The sequence below is a fragment of the Arachis hypogaea genome, chromosome 12 (genome assembly GCF_003086295.3).
Source record: "Arachis hypogaea cultivar Tifrunner chromosome 12, arahy.Tifrunner.gnm2.J5K5, whole genome shotgun sequence".
NCBI lineage: Eukaryota > Viridiplantae > Streptophyta > Magnoliopsida > Fabales > Fabaceae > Arachis > Arachis hypogaea.
The window spans coordinates 119,237,930-119,258,384 of NC_092047.1; the positions used below are offsets into that span (position 1 = coordinate 119,237,930).

The 20,455-nt window shown below is 25.3% G+C and overlaps 2 protein-coding genes across 2 annotated transcripts; both read left to right on the top strand.

Moving 5' to 3' along the window:
* Nucleotides 1–9,022: 9,022 nt before the first annotated feature.
* On the top strand, nt 9,023–13,220 carry LOC112728865 (uncharacterized). Its single transcript, XM_025779184.3, has 3 exons — nt 9,023–9,988; nt 11,321–11,531; nt 12,535–13,220. Exons 1-3 carry the CDS (start codon nt 9,173–9,175, stop codon nt 13,059–13,061), a joined length of 1,554 nt encoding a protein of 517 aa, XP_025634969.1. The 5' UTR covers nt 9,023–9,172; the 3' UTR covers nt 13,062–13,220.
* A 6,079-nt stretch (nt 13,221–19,299) lies between these two features.
* Nucleotides 19,300–20,455, top strand: LOC112728866 (dehydration-responsive element-binding protein 1B-like). The gene has a single exon (XM_025779185.3). The coding sequence runs from the start codon at nt 19,318–19,320 to the stop codon at nt 19,885–19,887; it is 570 nt and encodes a 189-aa protein (XP_025634970.1). The 5' UTR covers nt 19,300–19,317; the 3' UTR covers nt 19,888–20,455.

The following is a 20,455-nucleotide window of genomic DNA, read 5'->3' on the forward strand; positions in this document are numbered from 1 at the left end:
AAATAGAAAAATGATCATTTATGTTGCTTTCTTTTAACACCCCAAAAAATTGCAAATATTTGGTAAAAAGTAAGAAAATATTCCTAATTGCTTTTTAATATCTTAAAAAAAATCATAAAAACAATTTTTTGTTTAATAAAATTTCACAATAAAAATAATTATAAAAATAATTTTAAAATATATTTATATAATTAAAAATATAATTATTTATATTGCTTTCTTTTATTATTATTAGTTTAAATTTTTTAGAGGAGTGATATTATGATATATAATATCAAAATTTTATATCTAAAAAGTTTAGAATTTAATTCTTAAATTTTAACCTTTTAGAAGTTGTAGTATCAATATCAAAAAATAAATTATCTCTGAAAATTAAAAAAAAATAGAAACTAAAAATATTTTTGAATATATTTTCACCATACTTATTATAGTTATATTTCGAATACAGTAACATAAAATTCTTTAAGATTTTATTCTAAATATACACTGCACTTGATTTATGCACGTATTTTAATATTATTTGTATTTTAGATATAAAATATCTAAATTATTTTTTATAAAATTTGATATTTCTATACTTAAGATATAAAGTTAACGTAAATATGTAAATACGTTATAGATTATATATTTTTATAAATATTAAATTTAAATATTTAAATAAAAAATCCAAGAATTCCGTCTCATTAATAAATGACTATAAGGAGTAGTAGCACCGAAAAATGACGGTGCATTCATTACAGAAAAAAACATATATCTGCTTTGTCGTTTATGAAAATCTTGGTGCAATGAATTCTGAATAGATGGGAGCTTCATTCCACAAACAAATTGGATTTGCGGTCTTTTTCATTTTCCTTTTTTATGAATCAAATAATTAAATTAGTGTAGACAATATTTTTGTAAAGATTTTCGTGTTTGTTTTTATTCAATCATCAATTATCACAATTATACATTACATATATCAAATGAAACTTTAATGAATGAAGTGGGTAACGGGTTATTAATATAATAAATTATATTATATTTACACTAAAATTAATTATTAAAATTAATTATTAATATAAAATAATTTTAGAATATAAAATATTAAATATAAATTAAACTACATATATATTTGAATAAAAATACATACATAATAGTTAATTTTAATATATAAACATTTTTATAATAAAATTACCTTACCTATATATGTTCCTCTTTTGTTTTAATTTTACTTGTCACATTTTTTCATTATACCTTATTATTATTATTATTATTATTATTATTGTTATTATTATTATAAGTCAACAATCATCGCCGGAAGGTTTTGCATGGATGCATGTACTATTTAATTGATAGAAATGACGTCACGTTTGAAATGGAAATATGTATTTATTATATGTTTAAGATATCATACTTTTTTAATAAAAAAAATTTAATGTTCAAGATATCATTCTCACCATGCCGAATCATTATGGCTGATAAGTGATAATATAACATATTTAGTTAAATGTTGGCTTATTAGCTTGTGGTAAGTTTTATGAATGATGGATGGGAATCTTACTTTATTTTTTGTGGAACTTAGGTACAGTCGACTTCACATGAAATTGATATCTGAGAACCGTTAATTTAACTGATTTGACTAAATTTTTATCTAACAGTTCTTAGATATCAACTTAATTTACGTGAAGTTACATGAGTTTTGACCTTTATTTTTTAATATTTAAATAGGTAAAAGTAAAACTTTGAATATATATGTTATTTATTGAAAACATTAAAAAAGTAAAAAAAATTTAAAAATTAATTTTAAAATTATTTTTTATCTTAAATTTTAAAAATTAATTTTATAATAAATATTTAACTAATTTAATTTTAATGCACTATCAGTATAAAGTAGTTTTACACGTGTATCTAATTATTATGTAACGGCACATCAGTAAAAATAATTGGAATTTGGATCCTCTAAATTTTGAATTTTTACTTTAGAGGGTAAAGTACGATCTCTTACCCTTGAATAGTTTTTCTCTCATATTTTTTCTTAGTCCTACTTATAAAATAAATTGTGAGAGATCACACTTTATCATTTAAAGTGAAATTCAAAATTTAGAGAATCCAAATCTAAATAATTGCCTTTCATATTGATGGTAATTATACGTTATACTTTCACTTTCAGTGCATCAAAATTAAATTTATATTACTTAATTAAAAATAAATTTTTATACTTATTCATATATTTATATACTAATTAACTTTCCTTTATTAGTTTTGAATCATGAACTCTAAACAAAAACTTTTTGCTTAGTTTTTTTTTCTTTAAATATATATTTGAAAACCAAACTCTATGGTGTGTAAACGATATATATAGATATATAGAATTCTTCAAAATATCATCATCACCCTATTTTAAATTCAATCTTAAATAATTGATCATATTCTTCCACTTTCCACAAAGATGAGCATGCATAAAAGTGGTTCCTCACTTTTTACTCCATAGAATGTGCGAGAAATACGAATAAAAAGATATGAGAATAATATAAAGGAAAAAAGAAAAAGAAAAGAATTAAAGTCTTCTTCCCAATGATTATATCTATTTTGTAAAGTAATATATATCAATCACTTTGGCTTGGGTTTAAAAGTGGATACAAAATATAACACTACATGGAATGGAATTGGAGTGTAAGAGTAATATATATTATAACAATAATATTATTTAATATTTTTTAATTATTATTAGAATAATTAAATAATTTTAAATATAATAAATATATAATTATAAATATCATATTAAATAAAATAGCTTTAATTATTGTGTCTCTAATATTATGGTATCATAATATGTACTCCATATATACGGCATGACAAGATCTTGAAGTGTTTAGAATTAATATATATATATATATATATATATATATATATATATATATATATATATATATATATATATATATATATATATATATATATATATAATAACACGAGCGTGCAAAAATTTGTTATTAATTTCTTGCTATATATAATAATTAATACAATCCATACGTTCTTTTACCTGCATTATTACCATATATAATATAAACTCTTTAAGCAGTTAATTAAAAAGTGCATGCTTAGCTCGTGTATAATTTATTTGATAAAAGTTAAAAAGCAGCTTTCACAGAAGAAATTAAAACAGTGTTGGACTTCTCAATCGCTCATATTTGGATTTTAACTCTAATTATAGAAGGTAGATGATTATTAATTTCATAGATATGATTTTGGTTCTTCTTTAATTTTATACTTCAATATAGAGAGACAATGAAAACGGTACGGTATAAGAGATAAAATGGTTTCTTTTCTATTTATATAAATCAAATGTTAATATATATAATACTAGTCTCTCTCAATATATCAATAATAATAATAATAATAATAATAATAATAATAATAATAAATAAAAATATATTATTTTTTATTTCTAAAATTTGTCAAAAATTTTAAAAATATTTTTAAGTTATATTTTATTTTACTTTTTTCTTAAAAAATTATTTATATTAAATGTATTTCTGACATGTAATTTTTTAAGAAATTTATGATTAATTTAGCAAAAATTTTGTAAGAATAATTTTTATCACACATAAATTAAACATAAAATTTCATCATTGATTTTAATTGTCAAGTGTTGTTGCTAAATTATTGGTTTTAAACTTCAATTCTTGAAGACACATTTGATATAAATAAAATATTTTTAGGACAAATTAAATAAAATTAAAACAAAATAAGAGAAGTGTTCTTAAAAAATTTGACAAACTTTTAGGAAAAAATTTTTTATCCTAATAATAATAATAATAATAATAATAATAATAATAATAATAATAATAATAATAATAATAATAATAATAATATAAGTGAGTGTACTACCTTGCAGTAAATTATATCTTAATTGATGTGATATATGTTTTGGAATCATTTGTAAAAGAAATTCAATCAAGGGCCACATATATTTAATTTGTACTATTTTTGCCTTTAATTTGAATGTGAGTGTCACGGGGGAGGTGCCATTTGTTTCCCTATTCGACCAACCATTCCCATTTTTTCATATAAACATAAACAAATTATTTTTTATATATAATTATATAAAACAAATTATTTTTTATATATAATTATATAAAACATTTTATTATATTATCGAAATATTAAAATTATATTTAAAAAAAAATTATAGCAAGAATTTAAAATAAAATTCACGAAGAGACCGCAGCAACAAAGTTACATATGAAATCTGAAATAGACAAATTTAGGAATCAGTAACTGTATTAAATTTTGACCAGTAACCAACAAAAAAAAAAAGTGAATAATCTCATATTATATTGGATGAAATTTCATATTATTAAAAATATTATTAATAATTATTTAATAGCTATAAATTATAAAAGTTGTTGATCCCTAACATTCTTCGTGTAAAATATGTTAATGAATAATTGCTAGATAAGCTAGATAAATTGACTTTGTCTACATTTTAATGCAAGCTTGAAGTGACACCCACCGACCCACATACAGTAAATTTATTTGTTTATAAATTAAAGATTTAACATTTTTAGGGTTAGTGCATGCATGGCAATTTAATCTATTGTCTCTTCTTCTACTGCTCTTTGTATGTAATTTAGTTTTTGAGTTTTTTAAATAGTATGAATTAATCCCAATTTTTGAATACACAAAAATATTTTTAAAATATTTTATAATATGATAAAAATATTAAATGTTAATATATTTTTTTTAGAAGTAACTTTTAAGATGTGCACCAAAATTACTAAACACAAAATTTTAGTGTATAATACAAAAATTTTGCAATAATCAACACAAAAACTTTTAAAAAATCACGTGTCTAAAATAGATTCACTCGACTAACAAAATATATTTAAGGTATTAAATATTATGAGAATTCAACACAAAATTATCAGATAAAAAACAAAAAGTTAATATAGAATAGGACAAAAAAAACAATAAAAAATTTTATGAATTGTACAGCAAAAATTTGTGATATATACAAAAAGTTTATGTATTATATCAAAAAAGTTTTGTGCTCTATCAATAATTTTATGTATTTTTTTAGTAAAAATTTGTGTTATATTAATAGGAAGTAATACGAAGAGGAAGAAAAATGCATGTACATATTGTGTGGTGATTTTTTTTTGTTACCAAAGATGCACATATGTATAGTATCACTTATCAAAAAATACTTTAGACATTAAATATTGGTGCAATTTTTTTATAAATATGGTTAAAAAAATACGACATCATTATCCTTAAAATTTAAAAATTTTAAATAAAGTAGATTATTTTTTGTAATTTTTCTTGTTGATCATCAATAATACTTTATAAAAAATCTTAAGTCAAATTCTAGTCCAATTTTATGTATATATCTTCTGAAAAAAATGTTAAAGGGTCACATTTTTTTAATATTAGTTAATATTTTGAGATAATATCTTATTTTTATATTATTAAGATTTATAATTTATAATTTAGTATTTAAAATTTAAAATATTAAAAAAATAAATTTTTTTATATAACATTGTTCTTTTCTAAATGTATGTTTATTCAAGTATATGCAAATCTTCATCTGGCTTTCTCCGTTTATATATGCTCTTTGATAAAAAAAAAAAAACAAAAGATTCAATATATAAATAACATTAATTATTCAACAGTTATATTATATATATACTAAAATCAATTATTAAAGTTATTCACCAATATAAAATAAATGTTAAAATTTAAATACATATTATATATAAATAAACTAAACTATACATTACATGTTGTATTTATACATAAATATATTAATGACTAATTTTAATAACTAATTTTAGTATAATAACATTTTTAATTATTCAATTGATAAATCTTAAACACGATTATTGACCACTATTTCTTCATTACTCTAGACACAAAGAAAGTAAGAGATAACTAAATAAATAAAAATATAAATTGATAAAGTTTTAAAGTTGAAAGAGTTCAAAGTTTAAAAAACTTTAAACTCATAGATCTTGACAGTTCACAGTTTACATAGTGTATGAGATCGAGTAGTAAAAAACAAATTGAAACTGTTAAATCAAGTGGGTCATGGTCCATATTGCTCTCATTATCACTTCTCCCCAGACCAAAATACTTTGTTTTTACAGCACAATATGAACTAAATAAATAAATAAATAATTTACACTAAGAGTAATAAAACATAAAGACTATTGATAGGCACATCTCCACTAAACATACATGAGAAAATGCATTATAACTCGTGAGTATTTTTTGTTTGAATTATTCATTAAAGCACGATATAATTAATTTTTACTTGGAAGCAAATAATAATAATAATAATAATAATAATAATAATAATAATAATAATAATAAATTAACTACCATAATACTATTTTAGTTTTTGTATAAATTTTTTTCTTCTTTTATTTATCATATACTATTTTTTTCTATTTAACAAGAATTGAATTCTAAATTTTTTTAATCGTAGAAGATCTAATATATGTTATGATATATCTTTGGTAGAAACTCAAATATAGTTAACGTAATGTGAAGTTAATAGTTAAAAATAAGATGAAAATTCAGGTGCAGTCGACTTCACGTGAAATTGATAACTGAGAGTCATTAGATAATTTGACTGATTTAACTAAATTTTCATCTAACGGCTCTTAACTATCAACTTCACGTGAAGTCGACTGCACCTAAATTTTCACCTAAAAATAATTGATAAATTTGACTAAATTATTTTTTAACAATTTTTAACTATCAATTTCACATAAAAATAACTATATCTAAATTTTTAGGATACATCTTTTCTTAAAAATTTAACATTAAGATTATGATTTTGTGATACAGAATTAATCAAAGTCAACTAGTAGGGTTTGGAAATGGTGAAGATCCGGTTCTCCGCTGTTTCCAACTGTGAACTGTGACACTGAGTAGTGTTTTTGAATGTTGTCGTTTAGTGCCTCCTTAAAGAGACTATATCTTCACTATCAACATCGATTCAAATAACATCTAGCTAGTGTCTTTGATTTTCACCACAACTCAAATAACTTATATATTATTATTATTATTGCAAATTAATTAATATAGAAATATAGAGAGTTACGTGGAAAGTGAAAAATCAAATTAAAGCTTGGGTGCTGAGACATATATATATGACAGCATTCAGAATTCAGGATTCAGGATTCTGGACCAGAAACCAGGTTTTTTCACTCACAACTCATAATTCATCACTGCCTTCATTACCTGTGTCTTGTTCCCCACTACATCAACCACATTTAGTAACAAATGATAATTAAAAAGTTACCAGTATTTTAAAATTCACTAATTATATATTTGTATATATATAAATTATATATTTAATTTATTTTTAAACATACATATATTTTAAATAAAAAAATATTATTTTAATTTTTAATATTTTAAACTCTTATTTTATTCTATAAAAATTTAAAACAGATTTAATGTTATTTTATTATTAAATTTGACACAAATTATTAACATATTAAAAAAATAATAACATTGAATTTCAATACATAAAAAAATTAACCATCTAACCATCACTAATATAAATAAATTTTTTTCAATTTTGGAACGGTAATAATTGATTGATAAAGTTCTAGGTTTTATACGAAAAAGAAAAAAAATAAAAAATGTTATAAAATAGTTTTAGTTATGTATAATTTTTTAATACACAAAAAAATATTACTTAACTAAAAATATTGTTAACGTTTATAATATTCATTCCATTAAATATTTAATAGTTGATTTTTTTTATATCTAATATTCAGTTATCTTTTATTAAGTTAATTAACACTATATAGCTATAACAAAAATAAAAACCAGCAACACTATATAATTAGTCAAAGCCTTTCTTATACTTTGTGTCACAATCTCTGACAAGGACACATGCCTACCCTTAATTAATTACCGTGGTACGTAATTTTTATTAATTTTCACCATTTTTATGGGGCAATTAAGCTAGTCAAAGTGTAATTCAATATATATTATTCTATTTACACCATTATATAAAAATGACCTTTTTATTTTACTATTGTCTCTAACATCTAAGTTATTACCAAAAGAAATGAATAGATTGGAAGTATATCAAATTTTAAGATACATACTTTATTGAATCACACAGTCATACATGCGGACAAAATATATCTGTGAGATTAGAAGCAATTCATTAATGATCCATGATAATTATGTTTAATTTATTTATATTTAAAATTATTTATATATATATATATAAATTTAATAGTGAAATTTAATTTTACAACTGTTAAATGAGTATGAAAAGACTATGCTATTCAGAGTTATAATTTATTAACTATTTTATTTTATATTTAATTGAGTAAAAATTCAGTTGGAATTAACTTTGACTTCAGTTGAGTTTCCACTATTTAATTATGAACAACAATGCTAGGGAACCAACTCTATATAAGTCAAGAATCAGTGAATTGGTAAATCAGAGGTATCGGTGACTTTAACTACTGATAGGCACATGGATGTTTCTTTTTCTTGTAAATTGGATGGTTTTGGATATAATTTCTATGTTTCATGTGTTACGCATTAATAAAACATAATTAATTATATGGAACCAACTAATTAATGATCAAAGGATCTGTTCCGTAATTTTCTCCTATCACTAGCGTATCTTCCCTCATGTTTTGAACGTGGTCAACAATAATTTAAAAAACAAATTAAATTATAAATTAATAAAACTAATTATAATTAATTATGTTGTTCCATTCTTTCGCTGATTATTAGTTGATTCCATATACTTTTTCAATTATGAATTATGCTAAGTAATCAATGACTTTTTTAAACAACATAAACAATCACCAATCAAATAAAAATATATTATACTTTCAAATTATCCATCTAAATTTTAATATTAAAATAACTATTCACACACCTAATGAAATAAATATCCGATACATTCATCGTTCATATTGTTTAGTATTTTCATTATTTACTTATACTTTTTCTTTAATTATTATATGAGGAGGTTATTATATAGTAGTAGTTAGTTGGCTCGTTAATTTAGTCATCTCTATTCTGTATTTCTCAACCTTAGATTTGAATCACGGAACTCTTGTGTTTGCTTCTCTCTCTCTCTCTCTCTCTCTTGTTATTTGTACCCAAAATAAGAGCTTTCATTCTCTCTGGTTTTTCAACATCAATGGCTCAGAAGAAGAACAAGCACTTCTTACACGAGCTTCTAAGCGAAGATCAAGAGCCATTCCTCCTCAACAATTACATCTCAGACAAGCAAAACCAGCTCACAATTCATTTTTCTAAGCAAAAAACAGGAACCCTAAAAACCTCAACTTTATTCCCAATTCATCACCTCTGCAAGAACGCTCTCTGCTTCAATTACTCTTCCACAGCACCACCAACAACCACACCTGATATCACCAAATCCCCGCTATTCAGATTCTCGCAACGGAGTAGTACTAAGAGTCCGTGCAGTGCACGTGCTTCTTCGCCCAACGCAATGTTCCTTCATGTTCCTGCAAGAACAGCTTCCATTCTTCTAGAAGCTGCGCTTCGGATTCAGAAGCACTCCAATTCCAGAAACGCCAATGGATTTGGCTTCTTCGGTTCCTTCTTTAGGAGATTCACGCACAGGGGAAGAAGGAACAAGAGGCAAATTCAGAGTAATGATAACAATGCGAAGAGGAAGAAGAAGGTGAAGGATATCTTGAAATTCGAGCTAGATTTGGGAAGAAGAACAACAACAAAGGAAGAAGAAGAGAACAAGAAGAAGGAGAATGTTATGGTGGACACTAGTGGTGTGGGGTTCAGGTGTTCCTGCAGTGAAGAAGGAGTGTGTTCTTCGAGTAGTGTTCATGATGATGATGATGATAATGACTTATTCTGTGAAAGCCCTTTCCGTTTTGTTCTGCAACGGAGTCCTTCCGCCACCTCCTCCTCCGGCCGCCGTACGCCGGAGTTCTCCTCGCCGGCATCGTCTCCAAATCGCCACAGAACAGAGGTTCGTCGTTTTCATACATTCTGCCAAAATATCATTTAACTCTTAAAAGCTTTTATCAAACAATTTTATGAATTAAATTTTGTTAGGATTTTGTATTTTGGTTATTTAATTTATTTTTTAATAAAAAAATTCAAATTTGTAATTTTAACACATAATAAAATTATTATTAGTATAAAATTTACTTTTTTTAAAAATACAAAATAGATATATTAAAAATTTATTTTTTTTATTTTTAATAAAAAAATTAATTTGTAATTTTAACGTATACTTTTAAAAGATAGATAAATTCTAAATTAAAATAGTAATGATTAGTTTAATTTGCAATTAAATCTATACTTTATTTAGTGATAAGTCTCTTATATATTTCATTTAATTTAAAATATCTAATTTATACCTTTATTAATTTTGCTTTAAAAGGATAGGCCAATTTAATTCAAACTACATTATTAGTTAGGAAATAATATAATATACATATCATGAATGAAGGAACAAAATTAATTACCAAGCGAAAATTCAATTTCTTAATGAAAGCCATTTAAAAAAAAAGCTATGTCACTAATATTATTACTTACTACTTAATTTCTTAATGAAAGCCATTAATTATGTGAATTATTGAATTAGTTAGATTAAAGAAAATAACAGAGATCCGGTGATTTTGCTTGAAAAAAAAAAGTCAGAACTCGCTGGTCTGACTCGGTACTATTAAGTACTGAGTTGGGGAACCGAGTTCAGCTCGTGAGTTGACATTTGCTCAGTGGTTTATATTTTTGTTGTCGGCAAATGGGATCTGGGTTTGCAGATTTTGCCGGAGACTCTGCTTACAATGACTGTAATGCCCCTATGATTTTCAGGCAAAATTGTTTGAAAGATCAAATCTAAGCTGGGGTCAAATATGTCAATTCAGTTGCATATTAGTGAACAGTTTCATGGATTTCCATAATTGTATTTTTCGATCATGTGTCTGCCATGCAAATCTTTTTTCCTTTTTATTTTTTATTTAATTTGTTTTGTTTTACACTTCTAATTGGTTATTCTGGTAAGTATAAATTTTCTGCAAAACAAGACAAAAGATTTTTATTTGTTTTTTCTTTTGTTTGTTTTATTGTTGTTATTATTATAGACCCCGACATTCGACTTTAGATAATAGTTTCTAGTTTGTATTTTTGTTCTAATTACGCGTAGGGTCCTATATGGCAAGTAAGTAACCAAATATTAAAACAAAATAGAAGTCAATAACAAACTCAATTATTATATATTAAGGAATTATGTTATAACAACCCAATTAGGAGAATATTCTAACTAATATTGTTTGTTGTGTATTTTTCATATTAGGACAAAGAACATAATAATAATAATGGAGATGATAGCATCAACAAATTCCAATCAGGGAAGCAAGAAGAAGAAGAAGAAGAAGAAGAAAAAGAACAATGTAGTCCTGTATCAGTTTTAGACCCACCATTTGAGGATGATGATGATGTTCACGAAAGCAATGATGATGATGAGGAAGGTTTTGATTTGGATTGTAGCTACGCCAATGTACAGAGTATGCTATTTTCCTTCCCTTTTTTTATTTTTTAACTATTTTATTTTATTTATGAAAACATACAATAGACTAAGAAATTTCATTTGCTGTAGTATATGTACATGCATATTAATCTCATATTTATTATTATAGTAATTTTTTACTATTTAAAAAAAAAAAATTTTCCCCTTGTTGTTGTATGGTCGTTTTCCATAAACATTTAACATCGTACACGGTTCTTCAAAGTTGATTGTCTGTTGCAAAATGGCACAAGAGGGGGTCTCTAATTGAATAAGATGATATCCCAACCATCAATCATATCTCTCTATCTTTGTAGGGTTCCATTTTGAAAGATCGTTGTTTTCGCATTCAATGTGGACTTGGCCTACTACTACTCTGTTTATTACTAGACACAACCAATACATTGCAAATTTGATCATGTCCCACATTTTACTTTCTTGGGGAAATATATATTCACTATTATTTGCAGCAATATGTGTAACTGTTTTCATTGTTTTATCAAGTCTTCTTGGTGGTACTTTTTAACTCTTAAAGATTAGTTGTTGAGAATTTTTATTATTCCTTATCTTTTCCAACTTCGTTGAAAGTGGTCCATCTCCATGTGGTGAGTGAGCCATTGCCAAACGTAGATACGTTGCATTTTAACTTTATTACTACATCTTCAACTCCCAACTACTTCAAACAATAGCTTCTACATTCTAATAAACCTTTAATTCAATGCATCATCACGCTTCTAATTTGTTGCTGTTTTCCATAGGGTCTAAAATAGCATATCAATTATTCAAGTTTTTAAACATTGTTGTATTTGCATTTGTGTGTTAGGTATAAATATGTCATGCCTTTTATGGTCGAGTTTAGATCATCACATGTTACTGAATCCTTTTTGATTGAGTGCTTCAGACCGGCTTAAACTTTTGAAAGAAGTTATTCATTATATGATAAATAATTTTTAGAACTAATTTGACATTTAGAATTGATCATATTTTGTGTTTAAATTTCACAGGAACAAAGCAACAACTATTATACCGGCTAAGTAGATTTGAGAAATTGGCAGAGTTAGATCCATTGGAACTTGAGCAAAGAATGTTAGATCAAGAAAACAACCAGTATGGAACATATATCAACGAGGATAGTTGCGGAGACGGTGATAGCGAAATGTCACATGAAGAAAAGGAACTGAGAGAAATAGTTTATGCAATCGTCAACCAATCAAGCAGATGGCGAGTTCCGGAGGATCTCAAGAGACTAGTTTATGATCTCATTATGGAGGAAGAGATTGCGGAATTTGATTGCCCAAGAGATAAGGAGATGGTGATAGAAAGGGTTTGTAAGAGGTTGGAACTATGGAAGGAAGTGGAGTCCAACACCATTGATATGATGATAGATGAGGACTTCTCAAGAGAGGAAAGTGGGTGGAAGAAAAATTCACAACAGGTAAGAGACTTGGCTGGAGAACTTGAGCTTGCTATCTTTGCCCTTTTAATGGAGGAATTTTCAGAGGACAGTCTCACATGCAACTTATTAGGATAGGCTAATTAGATAAAAACAGAGCCCTAAATAGATTATGTGAGTTTAAGGGGAAACATAAGAAATGTGTACATGACTTATGTAGTACTTGGCTGAGGATGTTGTAAATTATTTACCTTTGTTTCTTATACACTGTCATTTCTATTTTCAGTTTTTCACTAATCATGTTATGTTCAAAATTTATTTGAAAATTTTAGATTCCAGTTTGGTTATTCATTGTTCAAGATAGTGTGTGTTTGCTTATACTTCTTATAAACCAAAATAAAATTGCAAAACATGCGTACTCAACTTTCACTATAAAAAGACAGTTGAGTGCACAAATATTCTACGTTAGCATAGGATTTAGAAAAGGGTCTCATCAAGAAAGCAATTTAACATGATAATTACATTTCACTGCTTGAATTATTCATCATGAAAAGGAGGAATATGAGAGAGTCTAGGCCAGTGTAGTGTAGACAGAATAATGTAATTTTGAGAAGATGAAGCAAGGAAGGAACAATTTGACAATGACTAATCAATCTTTTTTCATTCTTGCTTTGTAATGTGTTTCTCCTCTTTTTTTCTTTTTCTTTTCCAAAATTGATTCATTGTGTATTTTATTCATGGCTACTTAGCTTCTCTGTAGCTGGTTATGCTTTTCAACTATCAGTAGTGATCAATCAATATCGTTTGGTACCCTTATGGATAAGGAATTTATTCAAAAAGTAAAAAGGAGGATGCTGCTAATTAGTTCATTTAGAAAAGCGACTTGCTAGTTATTTTATTTAATGAGCCCCTCGTTTTTTTGTCTGTTTTTTTTTTGGTTAATGGGTCTGTTTTACTTAATGAGTTAATTATGGATTTTTATGTAGGCCCATCACAGATGACCTGCCAAGGACATTCTATTGTAAGCCCATTAAGGTGTGGTTGCCTGCCTAGTGGGCTTTGAGCATCTTGAACAGAGCCCATTATGCTAACAGGTTACGGTCCGAAATGGTGAATACTCGGTATTGTTGTTTTCGTGTGAAGTTAAAAATTAAAAACCGTTATATAATAATTTAGTCAAACATATTATAATATGATGTAGGTGAGTTTTTTTTTTTTAAAGATAAGATTCTCGAACTCGCAACCTCTTAATTGAGTTTGTAATATTAGAGATTGTATAATCTATTTAACAAAAAAAAAAAAAACTTACCATTATGTGAACTAGCCTCCAAGTGATATTAGACTCATTCTAAAAGGTGATTGTAAAGGAGCTGCATTACTCCGTTTAAATTCTGTATTTTTGTTTTCCTAATCATTTGTATTTTTGTTATGAAAATTTTAATTAAATCATTTTTCATAATTAAGCTTATACGAAAGCAACGGTAATACAAGAAAGGGCTTGATAAAAGATAAAGAGGCCAAATAAAGGATAACATATGTACGTGTACACCCTCATTAATAAAACTTTATAAAACTAAGAATTTCGCTAAGGAGTCAATGAAATATTTGTATAATATATATATTGGGCTATTTATTTAGTCCAATGTGAATTAAAAAATAAATATCTAAGATTAAATATTATAAATTTTTTAAATATAATACACTCATATTATCCAAAATAATCATCTTTATACCCCATTATATATATTGTATAAATACTCTATTGACTCCTTATACTTTCTCTAAAATTATATATAATAACAAAGAGTAATGTTATATGACCATATAAAATTTATTATTTTTGGATAATTCTTAACTAACATTCTAAATCTTAAATACTAACTTTTAACTCTAAATTTTAATAGTATAAAAATAAAGTGTTAGCCAAATATCGATTAATATTGACGTCCTAACATTTATCAATAACAAATTGTTCGTTACATCTTAATCACAAACTTAGTTTCACTATTAAAAAAATTACTTTTAACAGTATTTATTTTATTTTTAATAGTAATAGAAATAACTGTTACTATATTTATCGATAATTAAATATTAACCGTCTTATATTTTGTCAATAAAAAATTTTAACGACAATTATATATATATTAGTAAAAACTTTTTTAATAACCACAAAAAATATATAATTATTATTATAACATATAATAATAATAATAAATATATAATCTTCGTAAAAATATAATTTAAATAAAACATATAGTAATCATTATGTCCCTAAAATAGTGGTAGTATTTATAAACACTTTATATTAATATATTATGTAAACATCACTTTGTCAATTCTTATTTAATAATGTGAAACTTTAGCATTCACACTCGTCTCCATTTAAGTTAGGTTGTGAACCCTTTTTTCCTCATCATGTTACAAACATGGAGTACATATTGAAATTGGGAAACATATATATGTTTAAGCACAATAATTAGAATGGCATGATATTGACAAAACAAAGCTAGTTCATGCCCGGGACATGGAAACCCATTATTTTCTCTTCACTTTTTTTTAGAGAAAGTGGCAATTTATTCAAAAAGAAAAAAATTAAATTAAAATTAAAGAAGAAGGAGGAGAAAAAGATAGTAGGAACGTGAAGCACAAGCCCTTATAAGTTGAAAAGAAAAAGCATAGTGAATAACAATTGTGATTGATGATAAGAACATTTGAAGAATCCATGAGGAACACGACCTAGAAAAACAAATTAAAGGAAGAAGAAGAGTTCATAATGCATGATGAGGATTGAGGAATATCACTAATTCATTATTTAATAGAGGTGTTTAAGACTCGTCTCGTCCGAAATTTGATTCGGATTTAAGGTATATTTTGTTGGATTTAATTTTTTTTATCTGATGTTGTTTTTGGATTGGGTTCAAATTTTATTTCGAGCCTTTTTATCCGGCTGGAAATTGTTTTTAACAATATATATATTTGAGTTAATTAATAATGTTATAGTATATTTTTATAATTTAATTAATATTTTTTATATTATACAGTATTATTTTTGTTTTAAAATAATTTATTTTGATATAAATATAATAAAAAATTTATTAAATTTATTTTTTAAAAGTAAGATTTTATTATTTTAATATATAAAATTTATAAATTTGTATATACTAATGTTTCGTTGGGTGACCTCGATTTCTTTTCAAGTCGGATCAAAGTAAACTCTTATTTTTTTAGGTCGTGTTTGGATCTACTTAAATTTGATCTGATCCAACCCATAAACACTTCTATTATTTACGTAGTTACGTGTCACTCACAATCTATGATGCACGGACACTGACACGGACACGGGACACGGCACGACACGGGACACGCCGGCACGCGAATTTTAAAATTTTACATGACATGGGGACACGCATATATATAAAATATAAAGTATTTTTTAGATAAATTGTAATGATATTTTGATATTTTATTGATATTAAAATATAAATTAAAATTTTTAATTATTTTTATTGTCTTATTTTAATTATATCAAGTATTTAAAATATTTTTTATTTTGATAAATAATAATATATACTATATCTAAATTTATTTTAAGAATATATGTTAAGAATAAGACTAGACACGCGGACACGTGATGATATTTAGGTGTGTCCAGGTGTATCCGAAGAAGAATTTTTTATTTTTTATTAAGACACGGTTGGACACAGCAGACACGTGTGTCGGACGAGTGTCGGTGAGTGTCGTGTCCAAAATGTGTTCGACACGCGGACACAATAATTCAGCGAAGTCTCCGTACTTTATAGCTCACAATTCAATTAAAGACAAAATTCACCTATAGTATTAATAAACATGATTAACTTTTTAATTTCAAATTTGTATATGACGCATTTTATCACTAATATATTATGAATGATATTTGAAAATATTTAATAACAAAAAAAAAGTAAAAAATAATTAAAATTTATTTTAGTTAATATTTATTAATTGTTATTATTATTATTAATAAATATTAAATAAGATAAATTTAGATTGTTTTTATTTTTCTAATATTATCAAATAATATTATATATAATATGATTATGACTTAATATATAATTGATGAAAATAGCATACGGTTAACTACCATGTTAGGTGATGGAATTTAGGCTTTTTTTAACATTAAAAAATGGATTATATATTTACTGTTAGATATATACATTACATCATACATGAGTGTGTCATCAAATAATTTTATATACGATAATGTTAAAGAAATAAAAAAATGTCAGAGTTTATTTTATTTAATATTTATTAATTATTGTAATAATATTAAATAAAATAAATTCTGATTATTTTTTAATTAAGTTTTTTATAAATAGATAAAGTATTTTATTTGTTTGATACTGAAAGGATACATATTATTATCATTAATATGCTGTTTTTTTAGGTATTGGTATGGTGATGTTGAATGTTTGATTTTGGGAGAAGAAGATGAATTAAAGAAGGTGACAAGTTGTAAACTATAACAGAAAGCGAAAGGTGAAAATATTTAACAAGATATAACTGAAATATATATTTTATAGCAAAAAAAAGTGATAATTTTTTTCTATGTATTTTATTATATTATGCTAAGTTTGCATTGCTTAATATTTAATCTATCTTAGTATAAAAAATGGATAAATTATCAAAAGATTATTCACTTTGTAATCATAATATTACTAAAAGAATAAAATATTATACAAACTTGACCATAATGTAAATAACTATATATATATATATATATATATATATATATATATATATATATATATATATATATATATATATATTCCTAAAATATAATAATTATTTAATTTCACTAACCGACCTTTAGTGGGCCTTCTTGTTCTTAGTTCCTATCATCATGTCTAAACCATACACTATGCTTCACTTTTTAATTAAGTTTTTTAATTTTAATTTGACTCCACATTAATTAAGAAATATATATCTTCAACTTCTTGACTTCTTTTTTCACTTTAATTTCTTCGTCCTCCATTATTGAATTAATTAATTTTATCTCGCACTACACGTGCAATTTTTCATAGTGTTGTTCATTAACATATATATAAAAATTAATAATGATCAATACTTAAATCACTTTTAAACAACAACAAAAATACTAAAATAGGATCAACAATTAATTAACATTATCTTGGTGACTAAAATAGCATATGAACCCATTTTTCCCTCGTATATTTATTTATTTATTAACTACGTGTATAAAAACACGAATGCCTTCATTATTCCCTTTTCCACCACGTGACTTTAATATGTGGAGCAGGCTTCACGCTCTTCCACGTGGAGCTTAAAATATATGGCTTCAAACATTTAAGCACGTTTCGCACACCGTCTTAATCAGTCATACTACCACAAATATCTTAAATCGCTTCAAAGACACTAATTAATGTTTTTATTAATATTAGAAATTTTTAAAGTAAATATTTAATTGACATTAAAGTTTTTTAGCTAACAAATCAGATAACGTTTGTTTGAAGTATTAAGACTGAGATTGAGAGATTGTGATTTAATATTATATTTGTTGATCCAAAGATTGGTATTAAAACTTTTGTCATTGTTCTCAAAATTTTAGTATTTCAGTATTTCTAAAAAATAGAGACACAAAAAACTGAAATTTTTAGAGATAAAAACTAAAATTTTAATAATATTTTATTCTTAAAATATTCTCATTTCAATTAATTAATTTCGATTTTATCCTTTATATAAATTAAATTAAAATTTAATTTTTATTTCAATCTCTGTCTTTTACTTTATACCAAACACAGTATTAAGACTTATTTCAATCTCAGTCTTTTAATTTTAATTTCTCTTTCAAATGCTAGGTAATATTTTTCAATCAATCATGTTAAGTATATATTAAAATTAGTTACTAAAATAAAATATATATTAAAAGATAAATAAATTAAACAATACATAAATATATGATAACTAATTTTAATATATGCAACAAAGAGTGAACTAGCTAGAGTAAATTAAACAAGACTAATGAAATGTTTCTAGAACACGTGATGAAAATAAATCTCTCTTATTGTGTCACACAACACACAAGTCAAGCATGTCACTCTCTATTCTCATCTACTATATGTATAGTTGTTGTCACCCAAATCATATAAAAGAGAATCAATAAATACAAAATATAAAATTGCATGCTGCATGAGCTCCAATTTATTTATTTATTTATTTTAATTAGTATCCAAAATCAACAACACCACTCATTTTTATCCTATTTTCCCTCGTGCTATATTATGTGAATGTGTGTCACATTAAATTTTGTTACACCCTATAACGTTTTAAAAGGCACATTATATATTGTTCCTTAATCCTCATACATTCAAACACAACACAAAATAGAAAATTAAACATGCAAAAAAGAAAGGCAGGGAGGAAGAAATTCCAAGAGACAAGGCACCCTATTTACAAAGGTGTGAGGCAAAGGAATGGAAAATGGGTTTGTGAGCTTAGACAACCAAACAACAAAACTAGGGTTTGGCTTGGAACTTTTTCTCACCCTCAAATGGCGGCTATAGCCCATGATGTCGCTGCCTTGGCCTTCCGGGGCGACAATGCTTCCCTAAACTTTCCTCAGTCGGCTGCCTCGCTGCCTCGACTCAATGCTGAAACCACTTCTCTCAAAAGCATCCAGATAACTGCGACGCAGGTCGCGAACAATCACTTTATTGAAGGCACAGAAGAGATCATGAGTATCCGTGGAAGTAATGATGGTTCTTCTCATGAGGAGGAGTTGTCTTCGGATAGTAGTTTTGGAGAAGATTCTAGAAGCTTCTATTGGGATGAAGAGGAAGTGTTTAACATGCCAGGGTTGATGAATAGCTTGGCTGAAGCCTTGATTATAACTCCACCGGCTTTGGAAAGAGGCTTCAATTGGGTTGGTGTAGAAACTACTATAGATTTAACTCTATGGGGTGATTAATAACCATAACGTGAAAACTCAGGTGCAGCAGTTGACTTCACATGAAGTTGATAGGTAAGAGCCATTAAATGACTGATTTAATTAAATTTTTATTTAACGACTCTCAACTATCAACTTTACGTGAAGTCGACTGCACCTGAATTTTTACCTAATCATAAACCCTAAAATGTTACATAGAAAAAAAAATAGTCAGAACTTATTTTATTTAATATTTATTAAGATAAATTTTGACTGTTTTTGTCTAATTTTTTATTATCAAATATTTTCGATTAGTTTATAATCAATAATTACACGTTAAGTACCCACCATACTCTATATATCTCTTATAAAATCATAGCGAAGAGTAATGAAATCATACATGGTTGCATTATAATTGAACATAAAACTTTATTTGTTACTTGAACTAAATTATTGTTTTTTTCTTTTTTTTCTTTTTTTACTTTTTCATTTATATATTATGTGTTCATAATTTATGTGAAGGTCAGAAATTTTTTTTTATTTCAATTCGTTTAACTTGTAATGACATATTTTGTCAAATTATATAAAGTTTGACCCATTTTAATATAAA